This window comes from Equus quagga, chromosome 6 (genome assembly GCF_021613505.1).
Source record: "Equus quagga isolate Etosha38 chromosome 6, UCLA_HA_Equagga_1.0, whole genome shotgun sequence".
NCBI lineage: Eukaryota > Metazoa > Chordata > Mammalia > Perissodactyla > Equidae > Equus > Equus quagga.
The window spans coordinates 95787697-95815380 of record NC_060272.1 but is presented as its reverse complement, the minus strand read 5'-3'; the positions used below and the strand labels follow the sequence as shown (position 1 = coordinate 95815380).

Sequence of the window (27684 nt, the reverse complement as noted above, 5' to 3'; positions counted from 1 at the left end):
AAACACAGAGAAGGGAGCGGAAGGAAGAGGCGGAAAGACGAATTTCCAAAACTCAGGGTCATTTTTGATCTCATCTGAATGAGCACATTCTTTTCTTACACAAATAATTAGAAAATAATCTACGTAAGTAAATCTGTGCCTTTCCAGACAGAAGTGATGCTAAGGATTTGTTTCTTGAAGTTTCTAAGTTTGAAGTATGTCCTATTAAAAGACAACAGCAAGACCTAGCTATTTGAAGAAGTATTAATTTAAGAAAATGCAAATTATGTTGACTTTATTGAAACCCCTACAAAGCCCGAACACACACTGGCCGAGAATGAGTCACCTGTTGACATTTACCCATAACTGTCCTGCGGGGCCCAGACAGTCCATGGACAGGGCAGATTCTCAGAGAAACACAGCAGGTTACTTCCACACTGTCAACACAATACCTACTTCTAACTGGTATACAAATGGTCTTTTAACAACATCCATAATAAACAGCTTCTACCCCAACATTTGAGTACAATATCATCCCACAAAGCCAACATTTTGATATATATCTACAGCAGTAAGTACAAGATTACAAAAGTCCCAGTATGACTGAATTTAAATGTTTATTTCTTGTATTTAGAGAAAAACAGCAGCATGTCTAGAAAAATCTGGACCAGAAAATAAGGTTACCGGACTACAAGTGAAGTCAATCAAAACAATCCCCATACACTGATCAATTGAGGAGGGAGAAGTGTCTGACACACTGTGCCCAGTTCTTGTATAAACCGCCATTACATATGTTGGAGGATGTCTACAACATTATTAGGTGTCTTTTCAAGAAGACTTATGCAGGGTTGGCCCCATGGCCGAGTGGTTAAGTTCACACGCTCTGCTTCGGCAGCCTGGGTTTGCCAGTTTGGACCCTGGGCACGGACCTACGTACCACATCAAGCCATGGTGTGGTGGCATCCCCCATAGAAGAACTAGAATGACCTACAACTAAGATATACAACTGTGTCCTGGAGCTTTGGGGAGGGAAAAAAAAAGAAGAAGATTGGCAACAGATGTTAGCACAGGGCCAATCTCTGTCCCACCCCAATAAAAAAGGCTTATGCAAGGAAAAAATATTTTAGATTTAAACACTTTTTTAAATGAGGAACTGGAATATGTGGGGGTTTTTTGTAATAATATAAATATTACAACTGATTGCATTTCTCCAGGAAGCTCATATCCAAAGTTTCAAATTGAATACGTTTTTCACTCCTGCAAATTTTTGTATTCTATCTTGATCTTATTCCTTTCTCTACAGGTTTTTATTTTTCCTGACTCTGAAATTTTTCTCTGTTGCATTATATTTGCATGCATTTTTGTAAGCCACTTCAAATATCCTATGGAAGAAGGGAGGATATAAGTAATAAAATAAATAAATAATAAGTAGATAGATGATAGACAGATAACTGGCCTATTGCAAATAGACGCTACATTTAATATCAATGTAGAGATCTAATCACAATGAGAGTGCATACCGTATTATTTCATTTATATAATATACAAAACAGGCAAAACCAATCTGTACTGTTACAGGGTACATGCAGGGCTGGTAAAACTATAAAGAAATCAAGGAAGTGTGTGCCATAAAAATCAGAGTACTAGTTACCATTAGTTAGTTAGGGACTGAGTAGTGATAGGAAGGGGCACAAGGAGGTCATCTTGTTTATTTCTTTGCCTAGATAATTGTTAAAAAGACATATCTTTTGTGATAATTCACTGAGCTGTATATTTTTGTTTTTATATTCATGTTTTGTATTCTTTTCTGTACAGTATTATACTCCATGAAAGAATTAAAATTCTGTATAATGTATATGATACATATCATATGTATATGATATGTATTTGATACATATATATAATATATATGATACATATAATGTATATTATATATGTACTGTGTATACATACCTATAATGATACATATATACATTATATATATAATGACAACCAAAAGATGAAAATAAAAACAAATGTTTGCAAAATAAGAAAACAAATTCTACTAGGACTTCTAAAAGTTAAAAGAAAAAAAGGTTTACAGGAAACAACAAATGTTGGAGAGGACATGGAGAGAAGAGAACCCTCGTACACTGCTAGTGCGAGTGCAAACTGGTGCGGCCACTATGGAAAGCAGTATGGAGTATGCTCAGAAAATTAAGACTAGATCTACCATACAATCCAGCTATCTCACGGCTGGTTATTTATCCAAAGAACTTGAAAACGCAAAGGCATAAAGACACTTGCACCCCTATGTTCATTGCAGCATTATACACAATAGCCAAGACATGGAAGCAACCTAGGTGCCCATCAAGGGACAAATGGATAAAGAAGATGTGGTATTTATACGCAATGGAATACTACTCAGCCATAAGAAATGATGAAATCTAGCCATTTGTGACAACATGGATGGTCCTCGAGGGTATTGTGCTGAGTGAAATTCGTCAGAGGGAGAAAGTCAAATGCCGTATGATCTCACTCATAAGTAGAAGATAAAAACGACGACAAACAAACACATAGCAATGGAGATTGGATTGGTGGTTACCATAGGGGAGGGGGGAGGGCAAAAGGGGTGATTAGACTTACATGTGAGGGGATGGACTATAATTAGTTTTTGGGTGGTGAACATGATGTAATCTACACAGAATTCAAAATATATTACAATGTATATCTGAAAGCTATATAATGTTATAATCCAATGTTACTGCAATTAAAAAAAAGGTTTATTATTGGAAGGAACAATGTCTAAAGTCTGAACTTTAAGAATGCTGGAGGGATGGGTTGGAATGCAATGGAAATTAAAATATTACAGTACTAACTAGGTCAATTTAGTCATAAAAATATAAAGTATCTAAAGAATCTTGCGAAATTCATTTTATGACAGTGTTTATGGAGGGTCTGCTATGTGGCAGGCCCTGTTCCGGGCACCAGAGACACGACAGTGGAGCAGGGACCTAAGCACATAAGGTCTCTTTTCTCATGAAGCCTCTGTTGTGGAGCGAAGGAGCAAGAGCGAGGAGGAGACTAGTGACAGACAGAAAGAAAGATGAGTAAATCGATAGAAACTAGCATTCCAGAAGGAGGTGACAGCTTATATAAACCCTCGAGTGGAAAGTTAGCATATTTGAAAACCTGAAAGGCCCCTGTCCCTGGAACACACATGGGAAAGGGGGAAATAGCATGAGATGGTGTTGGAGCAGGCAGGGGAAAGACTGTGCTGTGCACTGCAAGGGCGAGGTGCTGGGATCCGAGTATGACGGCTTTTAAAAGGAGATTGACATAACCTGATTTACATTTTTAAAAGGTAATTCTGACTACTTCCTAGACAATAGATTTTATGGAGGAAATAAGGCAACAGTCAGGCAGCTATTGCATTAGTCAAAGAGAGACAGGGTAGAGGCCTGGATCAGATTGCTAGTAGTGATCACGGGAAAAGGGGATGGATTCAGGTTATGTTCCAGATGTAGAGTCAGCAGGACTTGCCGATGGAGCAATGTGGGAAGAAAGGTAAAGGAAAGAATCAAGTACAGCTTCTAGATTGTGGCTTGAGTAAGTGGGTGGTTGGTGGTGCCTTTTACTGATATGGGGAAACTGAGATAAAAGCAGGTTTGGAGGTACGGAGAACCAAAGGGTTCCAGTACAGCCGTGCTAAGGCGGTGGTGCTAATTAGACACGCGTGTGCAGCTGTCACGTAGGCACTGGATGTGAACCTGGAATTCTAAAGAGAGGTCACGGTTGAAGCTACAGGGAGTTACAGACTGTGTATTATACTTAAAATCTCAGAACTAAGCGAGGTCACCTAAGGATACTCTAGACAGAAAAAACGTCACAGGACAAAGTTCTAGGGCATCGCAATACTTAGACGTTGAACAGAGAAGAAGGAGCTAAAAAGCAAAACTAAGTAAGAGTAGGCCCAACATTTTGCACGTTAAGGAGCACATTGAAAATTATAATTTTTTTCAGCAACTGGGCTATGAAGCATTCTTAGGGTCCTTTCCAAGGACTGAGGGGATCAACACCTTGGCCCACTTGAAATCCACTTACAGCACACCAGTGTGCCTCAGCATGATGTATTTTAGGATATGACCACGAGTATAAAAGGGAAAGAACAATCAAATTAATTAAGTACTCAGTTTGTAGTAAATTCAAATGTTTTTGGTACAAAGTTTATAATAATATAGCTTCCATAGAGCTCTAATTATGATGCTTTTAAAGACTCTTTCAAGCCTCAGCCATAAATATTTAGTCTCACAACATCTGGAAAGACATTTTTCAAAATTCTTTATGGCAAAGGTGTGCATAGAAATGTTGCCTTCCTTCAAAACCTATGAGAATGCATAAATACATTCTAGGAATGTGTGTCAAATTAATGATCATTTCAAACACCCCAAAATATAAAATAACATCATAGCTGTTTACAGAGAAAACCCTTTAGAAAGAGAACTATTCACGTCATGAAAATAAAGAATGCCAAATTTATTTATAGGCACGTAAGCAACCTCTCTTTATGTTTGGTGTTGATTGGAACACTATGGAATCCATGTTTGAGTTTAGTGAATATAGCAAAATTTGACTTGATTCTCTTCTAACATATTTACTAAATATTGGAAGTTTTAAAAATCGGCTCGTTGCCCTTCTCACTGTGAACACTTGAGTTACTTCTTTAGAATCAAAGTCCCCGGATCATCATCCTTTAGTTCCCTCTTGGCAAAACTGTTCAATGATGTTCCATGTCCCTTCCACATACATATACATGCACACCTCGGCCAAAGATCTCCAGAGCCCTCTCTCCACTGTAATAAGCCACCCACGTCTTCCACCTCCCAGGCTTCAGTGACTTTGCCTCTCATGATAGTATCTGTATTGTCTATCTTCACAGGTAGAGGCACTTCATTCTCTAGTATTCCAATTTTCAAGGGACCATGAAGTGATGTCCCTATTCTGCTCACTTCCTAATGCCACTTCAAGCCAAAACTTATGGAAAAATCTCCGATGATAGGAAAAGTCAAGGTCCTTTCCCATAGCTCTAATTTTTGGTGTCTCTGAAGACTAAAATCAAGGTAACTAATAAATGGGTCTGCACCCCTTCTAATTCCCTAAGTCTAAATGTCATCATCATCGTCATCATCGTCATCATCGCCATCATCGTCATCAAAGACAAAATCATACTTTTGCAGCAATGTATTACAGTTTCATATGATTTTGCTCTTTACAGAAAATCATGATGATAAGCTATTCATTACCAACATTTCTTTCCTACTAAATAACACATGTATTTTTTGAACAATAAACCAAACTTCTTGGTTTGCAAGATATTTAAACAGAATATTCTCTAGTGTTTGCCTGCCCCACACATTTGCACTGTCAAATAACTTCCCTCTTAGCGGAGATCCCCAATTACCTTTATTTTCCCTCTGCTCTGTCACAAAGATTGATGATTGTGCTTAATTAGTTTAGTTGAGGGCACAGTTTCCTGTAGAGCATTTTTACAGATGTCCGTAGACAGAAAAATATTTAAAACAGGTTTACTAGGGCCATTAGTTCTAAAACATTTACAGGAACTATATCACTCATGGAGCTTTTCCCTCCAAATTGTGGTAGAGACAGAGGACGTGAAGGAAACAGTCCTTAAAAGAATTGAGTCAACATACTCTTGGTATTAGAAGATGGGGGGCGAAAGAGGTGACAATTTCACTATTAAAGCCCTCATACAATATCACCAACGTGAAAGTTGAGGATTTTGCCATCCAAACAATATTAAATAAACCAGGCATTTATCAGTATCAGGAGATAGTTCGATACAGGAACGTGGCATTCTGGCCCATACTCATGCTGTTGTGGGGCAAGAAGCATCTCTGGAATCAGTTAGATGGCCAGAGGAGCGCTTCCAGCCCCCAGCAGAGGTGCAGCAGTTCCATTTAATATTCTCATCTAGTGAAACAGTAAAGATCCTTCATGCCTATTTTTAAATGCACATTTTTAATATTCAATATAATGCTATTCTTTAACAAACTCTTTACTCCCTGCCTCTCCGATGAAGCTTCCCGTGGTCTTTAAAGGGATTGTTAACCCAAGAATGGATCACACTCTTTCTGCGTGAGCAAGTCGAGAGACACTCCATTAAGCCTTCCAGTATTTAATAGGAGTCATCTCTTACCTCTGAGGAGATGAGCCAGCTGCTCGGTGATGAGCTCAGGAGCCTCCTGGAGTATCTCTTTCACCACGAGGGAGGAGGAAGACTCTCGGAACTCAAGCCCGCCATCGCTCTGCTCGATCGGATTAATGACTTTGACAACTGCTGATTCTAAAGTTTTGTCCTCACTGTAAAGCAAATGGAGGAGAAAAAGAGAAAGAGATATGGCATGTTTTCTCACTTTTTTGACTTATTTAATCTCTGCTCCCACACAAATGACTTCTTCTCAATAGCCAAAAATACGAGTAAGCTCACATGTCTCAGAAGAGGAGAACCTTATTCTATGTGTTTTCACGCTTCCTTTCAACTAATTACCTCCCCAAGAGTCTTAGAAGACCTTTACACCTTGGCACTTCTATCTCTTGTTTTGCTGTTGGAAAATAATAATACCTAAATAATTATTGAGCTCCCACTATAGGCCAGCCACTACTATAAATACTTTCAGAATATTGTCACATTTTATACTATAAATTGACCCTATGACATGGGTTTTAGTAAAATTCCCACTTTACAAATGGGGAAATAGAGGAATGAAGAGATTAAGAAATATTTCCAAGGTTACAAAGCTTGTAAGCGACTAGCTTGTATTTAAACTCTGAGAGCCTGGTTCCAAAGCTTGCACATCCAGCCACAGCACTGGAGAAAAAATACTCTTGGCTTATTTACTTCCACCACCATTATTTATATGTAAGATAGAGTTGGCTTTATCAAAGGCAAGAAGAAAATATGGATAAAAAAACTTTATTCTTTCTATCTGCCAAAAGCAAATGAGTGGCAATGAAGGAAACGAAGATCTCTACTTTTGAAGAGAATTCTGTTTCATAAACAATCTCAAAGCCAAAGTTCCCAACTTCATCTCAAAACCAGCATAAATTTTTCAATCTTAATTGGTGATAAAACTCTTCCTAAGATTTGATTGACACACGTTTCATAGTTCACACTTTGGGCTTCTCACATTGTCTTTTTCCATATCTGCTTGCATTTGTTGGTTTGAAAAAGTTAACACATAAATTTAGTCAAGGACGTTATCATCCTGAACACTGATAACTGAAGTCAGTCAAATGACCTACCCATAAGTCTCAGCCAGTTGTCCACAACTGATTGCTAACATTATTCAAAGGAATTTTGTGTGTTTCATATACCATGGGGATAAAAACAGCCCCACACAGGCAGATTCTTTTCAAAACTCTTTATAACTGAATGAACTATATGACTGCATTACGATGTACTCATACCTTAATATGCTTCCTTAAAAAAGGCTAAATAAAAAATTAGATACTTGTACAAGTTTTTATTTCATGTATAGTAAAGTCAATGTCCACTGGTTAACATCATCTACAATTAGCAGATTGGCAAAGTGTGCGGAAAAAAACTAACATCTCAAACCACTGAGATGGTTAACTGTGACTCTTCACTCGAGAGCTGTCAAAGGGCATCTTTGTGTTGGGTTGTAAGGCCCTTGAAGGCAGAGGATTTGTCTTATTCCTCTTTATGTACCTTTAGATTCTCCAACCAGTTAGCAACTCTTAAGTGCTTCTTGAAGGAGGCAGAGGACCCAAGTTCTAATCCACTCTTCTGCTAACTTCATGTGGTACCTTGGGTAGGTCATTTGTAACACTGGGTTTCAGGTGTCTTGTCCATAAAATAAGGAGTTTGAACTATATGAACTTTCAAAAATCCATCCTGCTCTTCTAGTATAAGATGCTATGAATGATGAGCCAATGATCAAATGACGTTCATAGCCCACCTACATAATTTTCCTTTTCGCTACTGAGATTTCTTTCTTAAGATCTTTTCTGTTTTATTTAGTGTTTAAGTTCAATTTTCATTACACATTTTCAGCACCACTACAGAGGACTCTGCATTGCCATAGGAAGCTGTTTGGAATGGTTTAAAACTATAATTTTGGTCAATTTTACAAGAACTTTCCACTCAAAGATGTCGTATTTGAAATGCAAAAGTAAAAACAGAGGATTGGCATAGCCTAAATTTTGCCATAAGAGAAGAAAAATTATCCCCTTTCTTCTGAATGTCTTCTGCCTTTAACACATCTCCCTAAACCACAAAAATTCTGAACAAGGTAATACGTTGCCCAGAAGAGCCTTTGTTAAAAGATCAACCTCCCTCCGGAGCCTCACGTGAAGCCTTACCTCGCCAGCACGTTGCTGCCAACAAGCGTTATAGATAACTTCCCTTCATCATTTAGCTGATGCAGATTAATTTCATCTCGGAAGATATGGAACGATTCAGAGATATTCAGCTCTTCTAAAATAAACCTTGTCTCGGTGAAGTAGTTGAATTCGGTTCTTGGTATGTTCAGCACGGGCAGACAGAGCACCCCAGGTGGACTGACCTACCAAGAAAAAAGTTGGCTGCATCACTGACAACAGCAGGAGGAAAGAACACAGCTACATTTTCTCAAGCCCGAGGGTAAGTGGTAAAGGCAATGCAAGCCCTTTGGTCTCGTTAAATCATTTGACATTCATAACCAACTTTTCCTGAACCTGATTAGCAGAAGAACATTATCAAAGGCTGAGTGGTCCCTAATATTTTTAATCTGTTATTCTACGTGAAACTTCTCATGACTCACTCAAAATATTTTGTCTCATTTCAACCCTTCCATGATTTAAAAATATATTTATACATTCTCCTCTTGAGACGAAGCAAATTCACACGTCTTTATGGAATCGGCATAAAATTAGAATGACTGATGGAGAGCAGGTGAGGAGTGTGGTGACACAGACAGGTACATATGTCCCATCTCTAGGAGATGCCTGCCACTCACCTCCGGCCAATTGTTTACATGCAAAACATTCAGGCCCAGGATAGTAAATCTGTCAACTAAGCAAGAAAAGCTAGAATTCTAGATTTGAGGGGGTTATTTGCGATGTTTAACTGTTCCAGTTAATTTTTAAAAATTAAAAGTACTTTGTAGGTTAATGAAAACTCATTTACAAGCCAGATTTAGCCCACAGACTACCAGATGATGATCTCTGTTGATTTCATATGTTATTTTAAAAATCATATATTAACAAACCTCTTATAAAAAAATTGTGGTATTGGGGGAAACAGAAGATGGGTAGGAGTCAGAGAGTTTCAGATTCACAATAATAAACTTACTTTTCTACGAGAATTTTAAAAAATAAAGGTACTTTTAAAAATTACTATGAATGCATAGCAATAAACCCTAAATATCACCAAGAGACAGCAGGGTTTGGTAACACTGAATTTTTGCAGAAAAGAAATGCCCTTTATTCTGACATCATCTCCAGCTCTGTCACAAGTTAGTGCTTATTACACAGTTTTAACATCTTCATCATCCATCTCCCCTTTCTAGCATTAAGAAGAAAGGGCTTTTGGTCTTGTTAGTTCAGTTATGTTTCCCAGCACATAAAACAGGCTGGGACATAGTAGACGTTTAGTAGATATTTGTTGAGTGGAATAAATGAATCTCACTCACACGCACGCACACACATGCTATTGTATACAACACATAGAGCTATTCCAACGAAGTGGTTTTTCTCCCACCTGTCAAGCTAATACTGAATCACAATTGTGTAACAATCATCAGCAACTTATGTATAGCAAGTTATTTTTCCTAATTAATTGATAGAGTTATATCTAATTCCTGATATTGAAACTTGAGTCAAGAGTTATGTGGCCTGAGCCTATGCTGGCAGGATCTAATCTGAAGTTGGAGTCAGAACTAGGTTCTAGCCCCAGCTTCTGCTGTGTGATTTTGAGAAAGCCATTTTCCTTTCTGAGCCTCAGTTTTCCCCATGTGTAGAATGGGTCTTCTCTACCAGAGAGGAAAGTGTTTCAATGGCGTCATACGTGGGAAGCTGCAAAGATCTGTAATTATCCCATGTATTAATACTCTGAGAGGGAATAGCCAGGTTCTCAGGAAAAATTAAAACACAGACTCAGACCTTTGGTAGGGGGGTGAAACCCAGTAAACTAAGAGGAAGGTACAGAAATATAATAAATTCCCAGTATCTGACCCTTCAGTAATTCCATATTTGTCTCCGTGCTTAGCAGCGAGCCTTAGGAGAAGGAGAAGAGAAGCCACACACCTCTTTATTTTTATCTATTTGTTTTATTTATCACAACTACTTTTCCTAGTCTTTTTATTGCATGTTATTATATTCGTTCAAGACATTGTAGTTAGCGGTGGTGGTGGTATTATTATTATATAATTTCCTTGAGAGTGCATGTCAGCATCAGTCTAAAAACCAGTTTGGTTCAGTCAACTCTTACATTCTGGAGACAAGCAACATTTTAGGAGTCAAAAACTCCAGTAAATAAAATTAGTATTTAATATGCATGTCGTGGTACAGGCACATTTATCTCCTCACACCAATCTCCCTTGTAAAGTTCAACAAATTTTAAGATAAATTCGACATAAAGCCCTATGTAGAGATCAGAATATTTTACCCAGTGTTTTTGTCAGCTGCCGCCTTAAAGCCATTCTTGCCACCCACAGCTTATTCTGGAAGACTGGGTTTTGTGTGAATTTAAATCGCTCTAGATCAGCTATGCATACTCTCAGAGCCAAGGATCCAAACAAAATTGGAATAAAACAAATCAGACTGCGGAAAATTAAAAATTGTGTGAAATTGGAAATAGCACTGAAACACACATAATGTACTTTTCTAGGCTTTAAGGTGACGCATTATCATGGGCTGATGAATTTTATGGAATGAAAATTTTAAAACAATTTATTGATAGGTCTTTTCCACCTCTACAGGCGTGTTATAGACTTCACAGAGGAGAAAGATTCTCACTCGAGGGAGATTATCACTAACTGAGATGACCTTGCTGCACAAAGCCATGATCAAAAGGCAAAAACAGAACACAGATGTGACATGCAATACCTCTGCTACCGAAAATTCCCGCCAATACACTCTGTCCTTCATATATTGTCCCCGTGGGTATTATGCACGCATTTTTCTACTCCCAAGGGCAGGACTATCGAAGAAGGATGATAAAGGAAAATAAGAAATTCTGACCCTTGCTTTTGTTAGTTCTCTGAATTCCCATAAAAGTAATCATCTATTATACAAATTTTTAATTTTTAATTTCAAAACACAAATCTTACTGAAATAATGTTTTATGAAGAAAGTCGGTAAGAAGTAACTAGAACAAAGCCTAACATACAGTAGGCGCTCAATAAATGTTGATTAGTGGATGATAATACTTTATTCTCTGCAACAATAAAACAGAACATGAAAAACTAAATTAATAGGTTCCTTTTTTCCAAAAAATGCTTGTTCTTAAAAGTTACATCATAATTCAAATATACAAAGCATAATCTTCTTTGTCCTCACCTTGTCCAGAAAGTAAGCATACGAGAAGGCAGAAATGAGAGAATCCAGGTCACACGATTTGTGTCCAATAACCACATGGACCCTCTCCAAGCGTTTGCTTCGATTCTGAAACAAATTCAAATAAAACATCACAATTTAATGTGCAACAGATCAATACAAAGAGTGCATTTTTCAATCTTTTTTTAAAAGTATGCCTTAGCTCTATGCATACACAATTGCAGAAATTCATAAATTCATCATGAAGTTTTACATGAGGATATAAAATTGCACAACACGTTTGACATTCAGAAACACTCATCCAATTTTACTAAATTATCAGCAATCAAAAATTGTTGGTTTGCCTCCTCAGGAGCTTCCCTGGGTGAAATCCGAAGCAGGCCCCCATCCATGGAAGGCGAGGGGAGACCGAAGGCAGAGACAACCGCTCCAGACTGGCAGGGGGCGGTTTTAATAAGCAAAGGAACATACACCCGAGGCTTGTCATGGGTGGCCACAAGACGAGCAGATCTCTGGCACCACTCGTCAGAATCTTAAGAGTTTATGTACAGGCCTTAATGGGGTTCAGTCATGTCTACCTTCCAAGTGCTCTCAACAGCACAGTACTCTTTCAAGTCCTTGAAAATGGTTCCTGCTGTGGGAATGGTGGGAAGAATGTAGATCCCAAGGACAGGAGAGGGGTGAGAAGCCTCCGATTGCCTGGGTCCAGCTCAAGAGTCAACTGGTGGCCATGTCCTTGCAACCACATCCTCCAACAAAAATGGGATTTTATTAAGATTACCCGCAACCTAACTTGATATGAACTGCATTTCTGAGTGATAACTTTTTAGTAAAAGATTAGTTTGGTCTAAAGAGCAGTTCCATGGTATTTCTACATCATCTCCTTATATAAGATGTTCTTAATCTGAGAGACAAATACTGACTTTTTTCATATGTCCTGGCATGCGACACACAATTTTGTGGGAATTTATTTTTTCATGCTACATTTTGGGTGACAAGATATGTTCTCTCTGCACTATATTCCATAACTTAGCAAATGAAAGTTGTAACACTTTTCCTCCCTTCAGAAAAAGGGATATGATTAGTACCACTGCTCTAAAAATACAAATATGTTGCTATTAAAAAGTGTATATAGTCACCTCTCTGGAAGAAAAGACTTACTGTTTTCTTTCCTGGTTAACTCAATAGTTAGTCAAAATTCCTTTACAGAAGGCTGACCTTTTTTTTGAAATGCTGGGTTGGAAATGCCAAAGAACCAATGGCTTCTAGAAAATTCCACAACAAAAGTGTCCAATAACAATAACTGTAACCTAAGTTGACATCCTTATTGTATGTCAGAGAAGAAGACACATATATATACTTCCCCCACTGTTTATCCTTTTGTTATAACTCCTCTTTTTAGGACTGACTAGAAAACCAATTGTAATACTGCTAAAAAGGCTATACAAAAAATTATACTGTTCATGACTATTTCAATAAAAAAGACTTACTTATTCCTTTAACTACAGAACAAAGATAAAACATTATTTAGTAACCTACTAGGTATTTTACAAATGAATGTATAAATTCGTTAGTCTTTGTCTGGAACTGCTGGTATCAGAGTCAGAAACAAATTATTAGACAGCCAGGTTGTGGCCCAAGAACATAATAAAGTCAATCTTGAAGGGGACTAGGTTAAAGAGCCTTAAAGAGTCTATCAATACAGAGATGTATGGCAGGATCAATACTGCAGATGAGTCATCCAATCTGTAATATTGCTAAATTAAAATAAACATATATATTTTACAATATATTGAGATATTGATCTTCAGTAAAACAACATGATTTAAAAGTATGATATAAACCCTCTAAGATAATTACAGCTGTCTTTCCCGATCACCACCAACTCTAGCTGCCATTCCTTCCTCTCCCAGCTTCCTTTCCTTCACCTCATAAACTTAGAGCTGGCTCACGTGGCTGAGTACCCTTTGAGGATAGGTCTTAGACTAGGCCCAGTTCTCACTCTCAGAGCCAGATTGCTTCCCCTGCACAAGACCGTCAGATATTCTAGAGGTATCTGAAGAACTTTAGGTAAATGAAATTATACTCCATTACAACACAAACAAATGCATTAGGAAATCATATTACCGTAGAAGGCTGCTCTTCCGAGAAGCTCAAAGGTCTAAGTAGACATTACCTCATTTTTCCTCCCAGATCTTGTAAGACAGACAGTAAGAAGATTAACAACATGTTTTATAGGTCAGCAGAGTCTGTGATGGGGTCAGCATTGTGCCCAGAACTCATGACCCAGTAGAGTGAGCCCTGTCTCCTCTGCCCTGCACCAACCTCTCCATAAAGCCATAATGACTTCGGAGTCTACAAAATGAGTGAGCGTGGGGATTGAGGGAGAAAAGATGATGTTACACATGCATTCTAAATACAGGAAGCCTCCAGACACTGACAGCATCAGAATTACCCCAAAGCTGACCTATCTGCTTTCTTGTCTAGGTTCGACAATTCCTAGGCACAGCTCTGTGTTCAACACTCAACTCGCATGAAAGAAGACATGGGGGAAATAAGAAGACTTGTGTCAATTTCTTTGCAAGCCCAAACCAATTATTATCTAGAAAAAGAAAGGAGATAAATAGGATTATGAACCCAAAGCATGTTGGACCAATTCTCACAACTCAGGAATCTTCTAAGATTATGATTTATGCATACTTCTCCATTTAAAGAGAAAAAAGTACATATTATCTTGCAGGTCAGGTTGTAGAAAATCCCAGCACAAAACCTTGAGGGTTCTTGGGGGCAGGCCCTGTGGCCGAGTGGTTAAGTTCGCGCGCTCTGCTGCAGGTGGCCCAGTGTTTCGTTGGTTCGAATCCTGGGCGCGGACATGGCACAGCTCATCAAACCACGCTGAGGCAGCGTCCCACATGCCACAACTAGAAGGACCCACAACGAAGAATATACAACTATGTACCAGAGGGCTTTGGGGAGAAAAAGGAAAAAAATAAAATCTTAAAAAAAAAAAAAAAAAAAAACCTTGAGCATTCTTTCTGGTGCCACATGCCTCTCTTTTCATGCTCTCTCATTTCTCTTCTGATCTCCCTTCTTCCCATACATCAAGTTCCCTCATAGTCATGGCCTCTTCCAGTGCCATTCGCTCATGTCTGCCATCTCCAGTCAATGCCCCAGGTCCCAGGCTCTACCCTCCCACCTCCATCAAAACGCACCATCCTGGTGCCCATGCTATCAGGGATCTATCTGCTTCTCCACTAGCCACTCCAGTGGAGAGTCCATGCCAACGAGCACTCCCGGGGTAGATGTGTTACCCACTTTCATTTTAAAGAGACTTTCCAGGGATTATGCCACAGTCCGGAAAGATGACCAGAAATTTCAGGCTGGCTGAGAATGTTGAACGAGACAGAAGAGACATCACAACCAGACAGTATCTTTAGTGACTGCCAATGAGCCTCAAACGTGATAGGCTCAACCTCAGAAAATCTCAGATGTTCCTAAGTGCCTGCTTCCTACCCAAAACCACTAAGATATAATTAGAGGGTAGCAAAAGTTAGATATCATAGCAACCATGCTCAGACAGACTCCTGCCTGCTGGGAGGAATGAAACATGAAATTAGTCGTGGAGACTCACCCAGTAGGTGAGCTCAAGGAATGTACAGGATTTGGCTTTTCAAATTGGGGGTCAAGAATCAGAAAATACAGGCGCTACTCTCAAACTTCCCAGCACAAATGACCCTGGCAGTGTGAACAGAGCAAGGGGGTCAAGTCTTGGCAGAAAAGACTGATTTCAGGGGTCCACGGTGGGTATCAGGGGGTCCTTGGGATGACTGGTCCACTCTGCAGCAATGATCCCGGACACATGCAGGGGCAGCAGGAGAGAAGAGGCTCCTGACCACAGTGATACTCCGCACCTCTCATAGCAGGCCTGAGGATCCCTTCCCATTTCACATCTCCACATATGCTTAGGCTCACAGGTGTTCAATCTTCATATCCATGTCCCTTGATACAGTTCCCATCGGGGTCTGGATTATTTACAAGCAGACAAATTATGCCCAAATAAAAGTGACATACATGCACAATTTTATCACTTCAATTAATTATTGTCATTCAATTAATAATAACCTGTTTGTGCCAGGCACTGTACCAAGCCCTAGGGATACAGCAGTGAACCAAACAGACAAGGATCTCAGCCCTCATGGTACTTGTCTTTTAGTGCAAGGAGATATGAGGAACCAAATAATTAGATAATAATAAGTGGAGGGATAGACTGCACTGGGATGGGGCTCATTGAGAAAGTGACATGTGAGTAAAGATCTGAAGTGAAGAAGTGGAACCTACGGATATCTCAGGCCAAGAGAATAGCAAGTCTAAAGGCCCTGAGATGAGTGCACACCCAGCATGTTCAACAAATCATTAATGCCTAGTGCATACACTTGTAAAATGTGACTTTGTAAATTCCTAGCCAGGAGTGAATAGATCTGGAAAGTGAATATCCATTCCCTGTATTGACATAAGCACACCAAGCATTAAGAAATCTCAGGAAACAAAAGACTCATTGCTAATACCAAAACCCAGTGCTGCACAAGCCCAACACAAACAGAATCCTGATAAAGCGTTGAAATAGATACCATCCTGCTTTGTCATCTGCACTTCCAAGCAGATGGACAGAATCTTTCCATAATCAATGCATAAAAAAATATATATTGAACATGCCAGCATTTTAGATCTCAATTTAAATATGCTTTCAAAGTGTAATCCTATACACCACTAAAATGAGACTTCTTAACGAAGTTTACCTCTTATCTCTTTTTAAAAGTCAGCAAAATGCCTAAGAATTCAGATTCAACTGGCCATTAAAGGAAACTGCGCTTATCAAGCAAAAGTACTTCCAAACACCACCCACAGAAAACAGTCGATTGGGAAGAGGCTTCCAGGGCCCTGCTGTAAGTTCAGGCCACCCCATCAGTTTTTCATAACTTTACCCTCTGAGAACAAAGCTGCTCCAGCCTACACCTTCTTATCTAAAGTCCCACAAATTAACCTTTCCTCAACAAGTCTTTGCAACACAGTTATACCAGGATTTCTCCATACCCACCCCAACCAACCATCTTTTCTTAAAAATTCTATGAATTTTTAGAAATAATTAATTGAAATGAGTTTTGTGTCAAAAACATTGCAGACAAAACCCACGGAAGTTGGAGAGTCCATTTCCTCACACACTAAGGCAGGGCACATTTCTTAGTCCCCTGTCCTTAACCAACAAATGAAGAAGCAAGAGAAAAGAGGTCTCTTGAATGCATAGGATGTCATTTTCAAAGAAACCCAGGCACAGTTGGCAGGTGAGCTAGTGCTTTCTTGACTACTTGCAACTCCAAGTCAATGAGGGGCCTTACTTCTCGGAGGCTGGCTATAGGGTGGAAGAGAAAAGGGCTCAGTTCCTCCGCAGGAGACCCCATGCAACTGTGGCTGCCATTATTCTAAGTAAGAAGACTCAGAAGATGGGCAAGAGGAAACCTCACACACTGTTCATGTCCCTGTAGGTGCCTGACTTCACCCCAGTCACCAGGAAAGCCAGGTGGGAGGGGACGCCTAAGAGGCCACAGTCAAATGAGCAACAAGGACAAAGTTAGCTGTGGAGATGCTAACCGGGTCCTCCAAAGGCAAGGACAGAGGCCCTCTCATCAGCTCTGTCGCATATGGATAAAGTCACATCCATTGTTCATTTGGTAAACAAAGGAGGTGCCTCCAGATATTGGTCCTGGGCTTAAGATGATTTCTAGAACTCTTGACTTTCTGAATTTCTCATTCTCATTCCCTGGATAAAGGTTGGGACCCAGAGGGAGAGAATGCTGGAGGGAATGCGTCAACCGGAAGTTAAAAAAAGCAAAGAAGGAAATACTTATCTCTCTGTGCAAGGTCCCCCAAACAAAAGGATTTTCCCCACCAATTGAAACTTTTGAAAATAATTCTTATTTTTTTTCACTTTTCTGGTAGGATAAGAAATACATGCCATTATAAGAAGTCAGACACAACAAAAATTAATAAACAAAGATGATATGGTTAATATATTGTTGATTATTCCACATTTTAAATTTATGCATATATATTAACACATACTTTACAAAAATGAGGTGCTTCTATTCCACTCTTTAGAAACTTCCTTTTTTTCATCTAACAGTATACTATGGAGCTTGTTCCATGATCAAAACTATAGATCCTCTTCATTCTTCTTAGCTTAATGGTGGTAATTGTGTGGACATATCTGTATGTGGGGGTATATGTGTGTATAAAATTTCTGGAATCAGCATAGGTGCCTTTTTTGTTTTTTATTCTCCATAATACTGCTGAATAGGATAATCTGACGCACTGGCCACCTAGTCCAGTTTCATCCTGATTAATTAGTAACCAGTAATAAGTGACTGGGAGGACAGTATGAATTTCTTCTAAGAGCTGTACCTCAGGTCATGTCTAAAAGCAAAAACATTTACCAGAATCTACAAATTTGGGACATAGACGTTTTATATTTAATTTTCTCATAAATATCCTAATTTCATTGGTGATGTACTAGACGAATATAAACCAACAAATTAGGAAAACACAAAAAGCTTTCAGTGATAAGACTCAAATAATTTTGAGGTAATTTAATTGTCTCACTTACTAATAAAGCTGAAACCTAATCAAATCCAATCAGGCATATATTGCCTATAGCCTTTCCCCTCGCACCCTCCCAACCAACCCCAATAATATTTTCCCTCAGCCTTCTCTTTGCTAAGCTGGAGACGGCCCTCTTTTAATCTCTCCCATTTGGGGAAAAATAGAGGACAGAAGTCCGTCTGAGCAAATTTAGCTAAAAATACCTCAGATCTTGTGCACTTGTACCTCCTTCTATATTGTCAAATGCAGAAGGCATTGTGGGTAGGCCATGGGGGAGCCAAGAGCTAAACCCAAGTATTGCCTGAGGCCCTTCTTCTTGGGTAGGCCATCTGGGTCCCTGGTTCCCTTGAGGTCAGGCTCCTTTTAACTACTTTCAACCATTCCACATTTTAGGGAAACATGTCCATACATTTATTACCAACTGGATGGGGGTATCTCTTCAATTTCCCATTTAAGTATTGCTTCCTTCTAGCTTAAACAGATGTCCTATCCCAGAAATTTGTCCTCCATGGTTTTAAAAGTCCTTATAATCAATCTCTCAACCTTTCCCATTTCAGACTCAAGAGCTGTAGTCCTTTTCATCTAGCCTCATATGGACATGCATCCAAGCCCACAAGCCTTTCCCTTGCCTCCTCTGAGCTTCTGCTGTCTGTGTCCCTTTACTGTGCTTAGACTTTGCTATGGACTGAGTTGTGTGACCCCAAAATTCATATGTCAAAGCCCTAAACAACAGAGAGTGAGCATTACCTCTTTCTCTCTCTGCCATGTGAGATCTCAGGGAGAAGAAGGCTGTCAACAAGCCAGGAAGAGGGTCCTCACCAGAACCCAACCATGGTGGCACCCTAATCTTGGACTTCCAGCCTCCAGAACTGTGAGAAATAAATTTGTTGTTTAAACTACCCAGTCTATGGTATTTTGTTATGGCAGCCCAAGCGGACTAAGACAGACCTCCAGGCTGGAGTCATTTCAAAGTTTGAAACCACCTGGCAGATAAGTGAACTTTAGGGAAAGCTTAGAAGAGCTTCTTTTACTAAATGATTGATGTCGAAGGCAATACAAGAGTTTTAAAGACCAAATGAAAAAGAACACCCCTGCTACACACACAAAGAAACCTATACTTATGTCACCTAAGGTTAATTTATACTGTCAAACTTATAGTTAATTGATACTATCACAGTAGTGTTAATTACTTTATAAAATAATGCATGTATGTTCACTATAAAACATTTGGAAAATGTAGAAACACAAAGAAAAAAACCCTCAAGACCCAGACTAATCACTATGAACATTTAATGTACTCTTTCCAACCTTTCTCTATACTTCTATGAGTGTTCTCTTTTGTAACATTATGATATTACACAAAATATTTTGTAACCTCTTTTTTAACAATATTCTGTGCATTTCTTCTAAAATTATAATATACATGTTATGATGGCCAGGAGTGATACGTATTTGCTTTTATAACGCCAGCTGCCATCATGATGCTCTGCACACAGTAGACGCTCAATAACTAATGAAAAAATAAATGAATGAATGAATAATGATGACATTTAACAGACATAGTATTCTTTAATAAGAATCATTATAATTTATTTAGTAAATCTCCTATTGCAGATTTAAGTTATTTTAATTTTTTGATAGTACGAATAAGACTACGGGGAATATTTGGAAGATAATATTTTTGTGTCCATCTCTAGTTATTTCTTCAGAATAAACTCCTGAATTTTACATCTCTGGGTCAGAGAATGTAAGCATTTTAATGCTAACCAGAAAGGTTGTAGAAATCTACATTTTCACTACAGAAATACCTGATTTTCAAACCTTCAACTCTATGTTTAAGCAATATCATGTGGATAGCTAAAATAGTATCTTCATGTTAATTTACATTTATCAAAATTATGAGTGCTTTAGGTCATTTTTTCATATGGACAATAAACATTATTGTCTTCATAGGGACATATTATTTTTTGTGAATTTTTCTCTGCATACCTTTTAGGATGTTTATCCTACTCTCATTGATGAATAAACTATTAAAATATTATTAACATACTCAACTCTGGTAACATCAATAAGATATTACTTTGTTTTCTGGCCCTGGGCATCTATGGAACAACTTGTTCAATAAGCTGCATTAAGTATGCAATAAGCATGTATTATTTAATATGACATTATCATTCCAAGCACTAAAGAGCAATGGTACACTCTGTACCATGTTTCCCTCAATTTACCTACTGTGATTTCCAAAAATCTTGCAATAATAGAGGTCAGACTCCACCTTGGTCTCCTAGCTCTTGACTGGAATGCATTTACTCCTCTGTCTTGTAATTAGCCTCATGTAAAAATGATAATGCAACTTAAATTTAAATCTAAAGTGTTGAATGTATCATTATTAAGCGTCTTTAAAAGCAGCGAAATTTTGCTAGGAGAATAGCACCAAAAGGAAAGATAGGACTAAGAGAGCAGATCTTAAAAGTTCTCATCAAAAGAAAAAAAATGGTAACTACGTACGGTGATGGATGTTAGCTAGATTTATTGTGGTGATCGTTCCACAATATATACAAATACAGAATCACTATGTTGTATACCTGAAACTAATGTGATGTTATATGAACACTGTATCTCTATAAAAAATACATATGTATATAAAACTTATGATTCAGCTGCTTCAATTCTGTTTATAAAAAGAATGATAAAAGATAAACTATAGAGTGGGAGATAATATTTGCATAATATTTGCCCCTTGTTGCTGTTAAAGGGGCAATATTCCTAACATATAAACATACAAACACCTTGATTTAGAAAAAGACAACGAATGGAATAATCTTTAAAAGATGTGAACAAGAAATTAACAGAAGAAATGAATAAATGAAAAGAAACTCAACCTCATTAGTAGTCAAGGAAATGCAAATTCGACCAACAATAAAATGTCATCTTTTTGTCTATCAAATTGGCAAAAAATTAAGAAAGTTAACATCCACTGCTGGTTAGACCGTAGGTGGCAGTAAAGAATACTATGACCAAGGTGGGAATAATTTGACAGCATCTATTAAAATGCAGAATGTTCACACTTTTTGATCCAACTTTTTTATTTCACTTCCAAGAATCTATTCCATAGAAATAAAATCACCAATAAATATGGATATTGTTAAATTCCTTATTTTTATTTTAAATATGGATGTTTAATAAAAATCCCAAAGAATGTTTATTGAAGCAGTTTTTGTAATGGAGAAAAAAAACAAAATAAGAAACAACCAAGAAAACACAAAATAAGAAACAACCTCAACGTATAACAATCAAGGAATTGTTGGATAAATTACGGAATATCCATAAAATAGAATCAAAGCAACTATTACCAAATAAATGAGTTCAATCAATATCTAATGACCTGGAAAGATGTATTCCAATATCCTTCCCAGTACATCACTTGGCTGCTTCTTCCTTCCTGGATCCTGCTTCTCAGAAGAAAAGCATGCTGTGGTTTCCACTTGCGACACTAATGTCTTACTAACTGCACTAAGATCGCCTACTAAGACATTACTGTAACGCAAACTCCTGAGCCCCACCCCTGACACTTAGATTCATAGGGCTATAGCACAGTCTAAGAATATTGTGACTGATTTGGGAACCATGACCTTAAAGAGGACCCACGATTAGCTCCCGAAGACCGTCTGGCTTCTGTCAACTGCAGAATGTATTTGCTTTTGGTTTCTGAAAGGGGCTGCTTGATTTGCTCTAGACCAAGCACACTTTCAGAGTGAATCACTGGGGGTTTATTATTTAGATTTACTTAAAGTTCAGAGTTAGAAGAGGCCTTAGGAGTCCCCCAGTTGAAACCCATCAATGGTCTCCAAAGTGAGGTAGTGGACCTCAGGGTAAGGGAAGAAATCACACAAACTTCTATTTACCTCATCCTTTTAAATTTTGGTTTTTTAAATTATGTTTCATGATGTGCCTTATATGCTAGTATGGTAATACATGAATAGAATTCAGAAATAAATGCAGGTCTTGAGAGAGTGTACTCAAAAGACTTTTACTAGTGTTGTACAATAGAAAAAAATGTTAGAGACCTTTCTGTATGGATAAGACAATTAAGAACCAAGAGATAAACAGCAGAGGCAGGTAATAACTGTATCCTCCATCTAAAGTCCACCAGGCGACCTCTTTGGCCTAAGGTTCTACTTCTGCTGTGAAGTATAGAGAAAAAAACCACACAAATGAAACTGAACGTAACTCTCTTCATTTGCCGGTGTGTGCAATCTTTAGTTCCTAGTCACTCATGCACTTAGGGGTCAATTATTCAGCATCAGAGATACAATTTTACCAGACTGATGGTTCCTTGAGAGCCTGGCCACATCTTGAACGTGGAATGCCCCACAGTTCCTGAGGCAGTACTCTGCACACAGTCAACGCTCAAATCATTTGTTAGTTAAAATGATGATATCAGATATAACTGTTGGGCAGAAGATAGTTTTCAATTTTTATATCATCGTTTTGCCATGTTCTTATGAAATAACAGTACGATAGAGTAACACTTCTTTAATGCCCAAAAGTTAAAAATTATATTACAGGCTGCAAGTAATCATCCCTCTCAAGCTTAACAGACTCTCATTTCGTGGTGGGGTCTCTCTCTGAATCTCTCTTTCTCTCTCTCCCCACACCTACATACACACACACACACACCCCCCAGAGCACTATGGCATGTGCATTCCACCTCCCTCATGATGTAAAGTTCCAAAAAATGCTTTAAAATGATTTTATAAACTAACAGATTTTATGAGTATTATGTCATCGCATATTTTCCCCTTTCCTCTCAAGACTGAAAACACTTGACTTCTGAGTCTGGTCCACATTTTAATTTATCCATTATTCTGAAGACACAACTGTAGTAATGATTTTATTTTTAAATGCCTCAAGCAGTGAGGAGAAGTACACCATGAAACTCTATCAAAATCTGACTTGCTTTTAGTACATGTACATCCAGTAGGCCCAACCGGGGCCCCTGAAATAAATCCATCAACCACCACCGAAGGGCGTAATTGTAATCAGCTACCAGGTGTTACTTAGCTCTGTCCCCAAGACTGACAGGCTTAACAGATGTCCAGTGTAGAGGAATTCTAACATCCCAGTTTACAGGATTTCAAGTCAAAAAGGGTATCTATTGTATTAATAATCTGAGCTAGCGAGGTGTTGCCCCAAGGCACTGATTTCACGTGCGCAGAGATTTCTGAGGAATTCCAAAACTTGTATATGGTGATTTTCATCTATTTTGCATTTATATAGTGTCTCTTTTGGTTGACAAAATGTGGGGAATGTGTTATAAAGCTCAAATTACTTCCTACTGCCTATTTATAAACAGGATGATGATCAGACATAAAACTGCTTTCCCCAAAAGTCATTAAGTGCTCAAATTTAAAATGCTCCTTTCACAAAACGTTGGTAATTTCTGAAGCTGGGAGATGGATATGTGGTATACGTTTGAAAACTTAAATAATAAAAAATAACTTTGAGAGAGACTAGGACAAGAAAGCAAAGAGGTTTACAAGGAAGAAAGCGAGAAAGGAAAGAAAAAAGAAGAGAGAGCTGAATAACCAATTGGTGTGCTCCACTTCAGCGGGCCCAGGGTTTCCCTGGTTTGGATCCTGGGCGCAGACACGGCACCGCTCACCCAGCCATGCTGAGGCGGTGTCCCATATAGCACAACCAGAGGGACTCACAAACCAGAATATACAACTATGTACTGGGGGGTTTGGGGGAGAAGAAAAAGAAGAAGAAAAAAGAAGATTGGCAACAGATGTCAGCTCAGATGCCAATCTTAAAAAAAAAAAAAGAAAAGAAAGAGAGGGAGGAAAAGAAAGAGAGAAGGATGTGGGAAGGGAGGGGTTTTTCACCCGGTTTTATGAAAAGCCTAAGCCCTTGAGTGCACGCTGTCGAAAACAGGTCAGAGTAGGTCTTTGGTTTCAACTTGTGGAGGTGAATTAGCACTTAGAATTGTGCCTGGTAAAAATAGTCAACTAAATATCTGTTGAAAGAACGGAGCAAAGCAAAAAATAAGGAGCCCAAATGCCGAATTGATGGGCAGCTAACGCCGAGATTGGGAATAGAGCAGGAAAAACAGGAAAATGGTTTGTCTGCCACCTCAGGTGCCTTCTCGTCCCTGATCCCCTACTCTTTCTCTCCCACTAGCCATCACTGCACTGCACGCCCTTTCAGACATTCTCTCTTGTCTTCGTCTTATGCAGAGGGGACAGAGGAGAAGAGCAGTGCTACGACGCCATCAGCACATAACTAAGGAGAAACAAACCCTCTCACACCACACAAAGCTGTCCCGCCCCAGCCTGACAAGATTCCAACAGAATCTTCCGTGATAGAATGCAACGAAGCAAACGTTCTCAGAGGAACTAGAATTTAAGGCTAAATCAGGACACCTCCAAGGGCTGTCAGGGTGACTCCATATCAGAAAAATTACTGGAGGATAATCAAGGACTGGGAGCCTTCACTTTGCTTTATTTTTGTCGTTTTGCTTTTTTTCCCTCTTCCTCTTGACAGCCTAATGTTGTTCCTGTGCCCTTGAGTATATGTATCTAAATGTTTATCCTGGCTGCTGTAAGTCAAAAACAAGTTCTAAAAGGTGGACAAAGAGCCCCAAATTGTGATCTCAATCTTGATTCACCAGAGCACTCAGACCTGCTTTCCTTGTCTATGGGAAGAAGAAATGCACTCTGCACAAGGGTGGGTGTAGACAGGGGGTCTTTATAAACTGCTTCTTATCAATGTAGCATGAAAACACTTAGGATGATTCTTAGCACACACATGATACACACTAATGTTTCTGTAAAACTGTTCTGGCAACTTGTATCAAGAATAGAGAAAAAGATCCAAAATAACAAAAGGTATGATGCCCTTTGAACTTCAGTTGACCTGTCTTTGTCTATCCTTCCAAAAGCATTTTCAAGGCCCTCTTCTAAAAATATGGAACCTTCTGAGGACTAAAGTGCTCCTCTTTGGGCAGACACGTGCCGCTCTGAGGTCTGCTCCAGTTTACTGTGCCCGTCGTTACGATTAACCCCTTGAATGGGGCGCATATGGGAATAAGGAGGAAGTGACATACTGTTAATACCTATGTAGGATTTTAGAAACTAAAATCCCCTTGGTTTAGCCACCCCCATCCCTCAACAGTTGCACTAGAAGATTGACATGGGCCAAGGGAATTCTGTAAAATGGAAGCCCACCGACGTGGGTCATTTACGCAGTCCCTGCTGGAACGACTCACAGTAGCATCTCTAGGACAAAGGACTTCTGTCCAGGAATAGGCAACACCCAACTCATCGAGCTTCAAAATACAACATAAACCAAGAAAAACAGAAAGATCAGAAAGCTATGCTTATGCTACTACTTCTCAAATTTGCCCTGAACATTAATATTTTAATAAACAGCCTTAATTTTTTGTGGCTATTTTTCTCTTCTTTAAAGTTGTCATAAGTTGTAGAAATTTACTTTTTTTCCTTGATTAAATTATTTTCACTCTTATTGGAAAATTTGTGATTCACTACCATTTTAATTTTTCTTTAATCTGCCCTTATGGGGAAAAAAAGTTTCTGCCACTCTACACTAAGTTGCCAGAATTTTTGGGGGGAGCCTTCTCTCGGATCAGGTCCTTGCTACGTGGGGCCCCTTCTGAAGCCTGCTGCTGCGTGGCACAGGTTGCTCCAGAGGTTTGAATGATTTCTTCTCCCTCAGATTGGAAGGGCTGAAGCTAATTAGCCAGGTTTTCTACCCCCACCAACAAGCCAGGATGTGCTCAGAAGACTTTTCCCAGAAGCTCTGCTTTTCTGCAGTCAGCTTTTTGTTGTCATAAGGAAGATCTATTGCTTCAATACTCACGAGGGTAAATGTCTGTATTTGGAACGGACGTCAGGCAGGTGACACCACGCACCTGGCATGTCTGAAACCTGCTCAGACATGGCAGTAATGAACAGATAAGCAGCTGGAAGCAAGTGGGAGGAGAAGATGCACTTCCAGCAAGATACAGTTATGCGGGTTCACAGGGAAATGTACAAGGGAAAAGCAGAGCAATTACCGTACTTTGCAAAGATGACAGTTTTTAATGATGCCATTATTTATTACACTGTGTGTTTTTCAGTGACAGAAGAACTCTCACCTTCCAGGTGACCTCTTATTCTCTCTTACTCTCTCTCTCAAAATATTTCTCAAAAGAGAAAACTCTTCAAACTAAACAGTATCTGGTGCACAGTAGTTAGGTATTCAATAAAGGTTTATTAAAACACATGCCTTATGGCACAGAATGGTGCAATAGGATATAGATATAGATGAAGATAGTGAAATATGTGTATATATAAATTCTGTATTATTCCACTGATATTTTAAAAGCATAAACACGTTAACATTAACTGAGTACCACACTCTGATACGAATAAGCTTTCCCAATGAAAAGTTCCAAGGCTTCTAAGCATCAGATCCTCCCACCCTTGGGATAATATGATTTTATTGTTCTAAGTAGTAAATAACTTATTTTTCAGTTGCCCAGACATTTTCCCTTTTGTCTGTTCTTTTCTGTTAAGAGAATTGCCAGGAGTCTCCCAACACAACCCCTAAATATGGAAATTTTCCAATATATCAATTTGAGTTTTATTTTTGTCATTTTAAGGGGTATCATCAACTGAATAGATTATGGAAAAGACATTTAATATGACCTATTTGAACAGATTTTTCTGCCCTGATGTCTTAAATAAATCAGTCACATAAAAAAGAAAGCTGTTATATTAGAGGAAATTTTGTTATTTTCATTTTTAAATAGGTGTCAAATTGAACTTTCAATAAAAAATACATATCCAAAGACCAACAAATGAGAAAGGTTTAAAGTATTATGGAAACCTTAACAATACATAATAAAAATGCATCAGACCGCTAAAATCTTTCACCATAATAAACAGCTATCAAATGGATGACATCAGCTTTTAAAACTTTTCACTCATCTTGTAAAATAAATCTTTGCTCATTTCGGGCTAGTGGTTGTGTTCAATGATGAATTAGGTAAAGCTTATTAAAGACTCGAATTTTCTTACCATTTTATTTTGCTTAAGAGAGTGCTCTTTCTGAGTAATTTCCTTAACAGAAGTCTAGAATTCCAACAACAACCAGAATATTACTTATTCTTAATTCAGAATATTACTTATTATTAATTTCTTAATACTATGGTATCTGCTCTGAAAATTCCAAGTATTTGGAACTCTTAGTAACCTAATACTTCTACCTTATGACTAAGGCAAACTCCCTGCCTCAGGCCTTGATGTGAAGGAAGCTGATGTAGAAACAAATCATCTTATTAGAAATACTTGTCAATTACTTGCCAAACAAAAATCAGAGAAGTGAATCTATGCTTTGAAGACCCAAAGGAGTGATAACATCTTAGCAGTGACCTTGAACTAAGAAAGTGTTTGTCTTCACAAATAGATCAAAGTCCTGCCCTATGCTCCT

At 38.5% G+C, this 27684-nt stretch overlaps 1 protein-coding gene across 4 annotated transcripts in view; it reads right to left on the bottom strand.

Moving 5' to 3' along the window:
* Positions 1-27684, bottom strand: part of PRUNE2 (prune homolog 2 with BCH domain) — a 242365-nt gene that overhangs the window by 181855 nt on the left and 32826 nt on the right. For all 4 annotated transcript variants that reach the window (XM_046664560.1, XM_046664561.1, XM_046664559.1 and 1 more), the window contains exons 2-4: positions 11539-11643; positions 8362-8564; positions 6176-6339 (exon numbers count right to left, since the gene is read on the bottom strand). In XM_046664560.1, coding sequence (XP_046520516.1) covers positions 6176-6339; positions 8362-8564; positions 11539-11643 — 472 coding nt within the window. The remainder of the gene's footprint in view (positions 1-6175; positions 6340-8361; positions 8565-11538; positions 11644-27684) is intronic.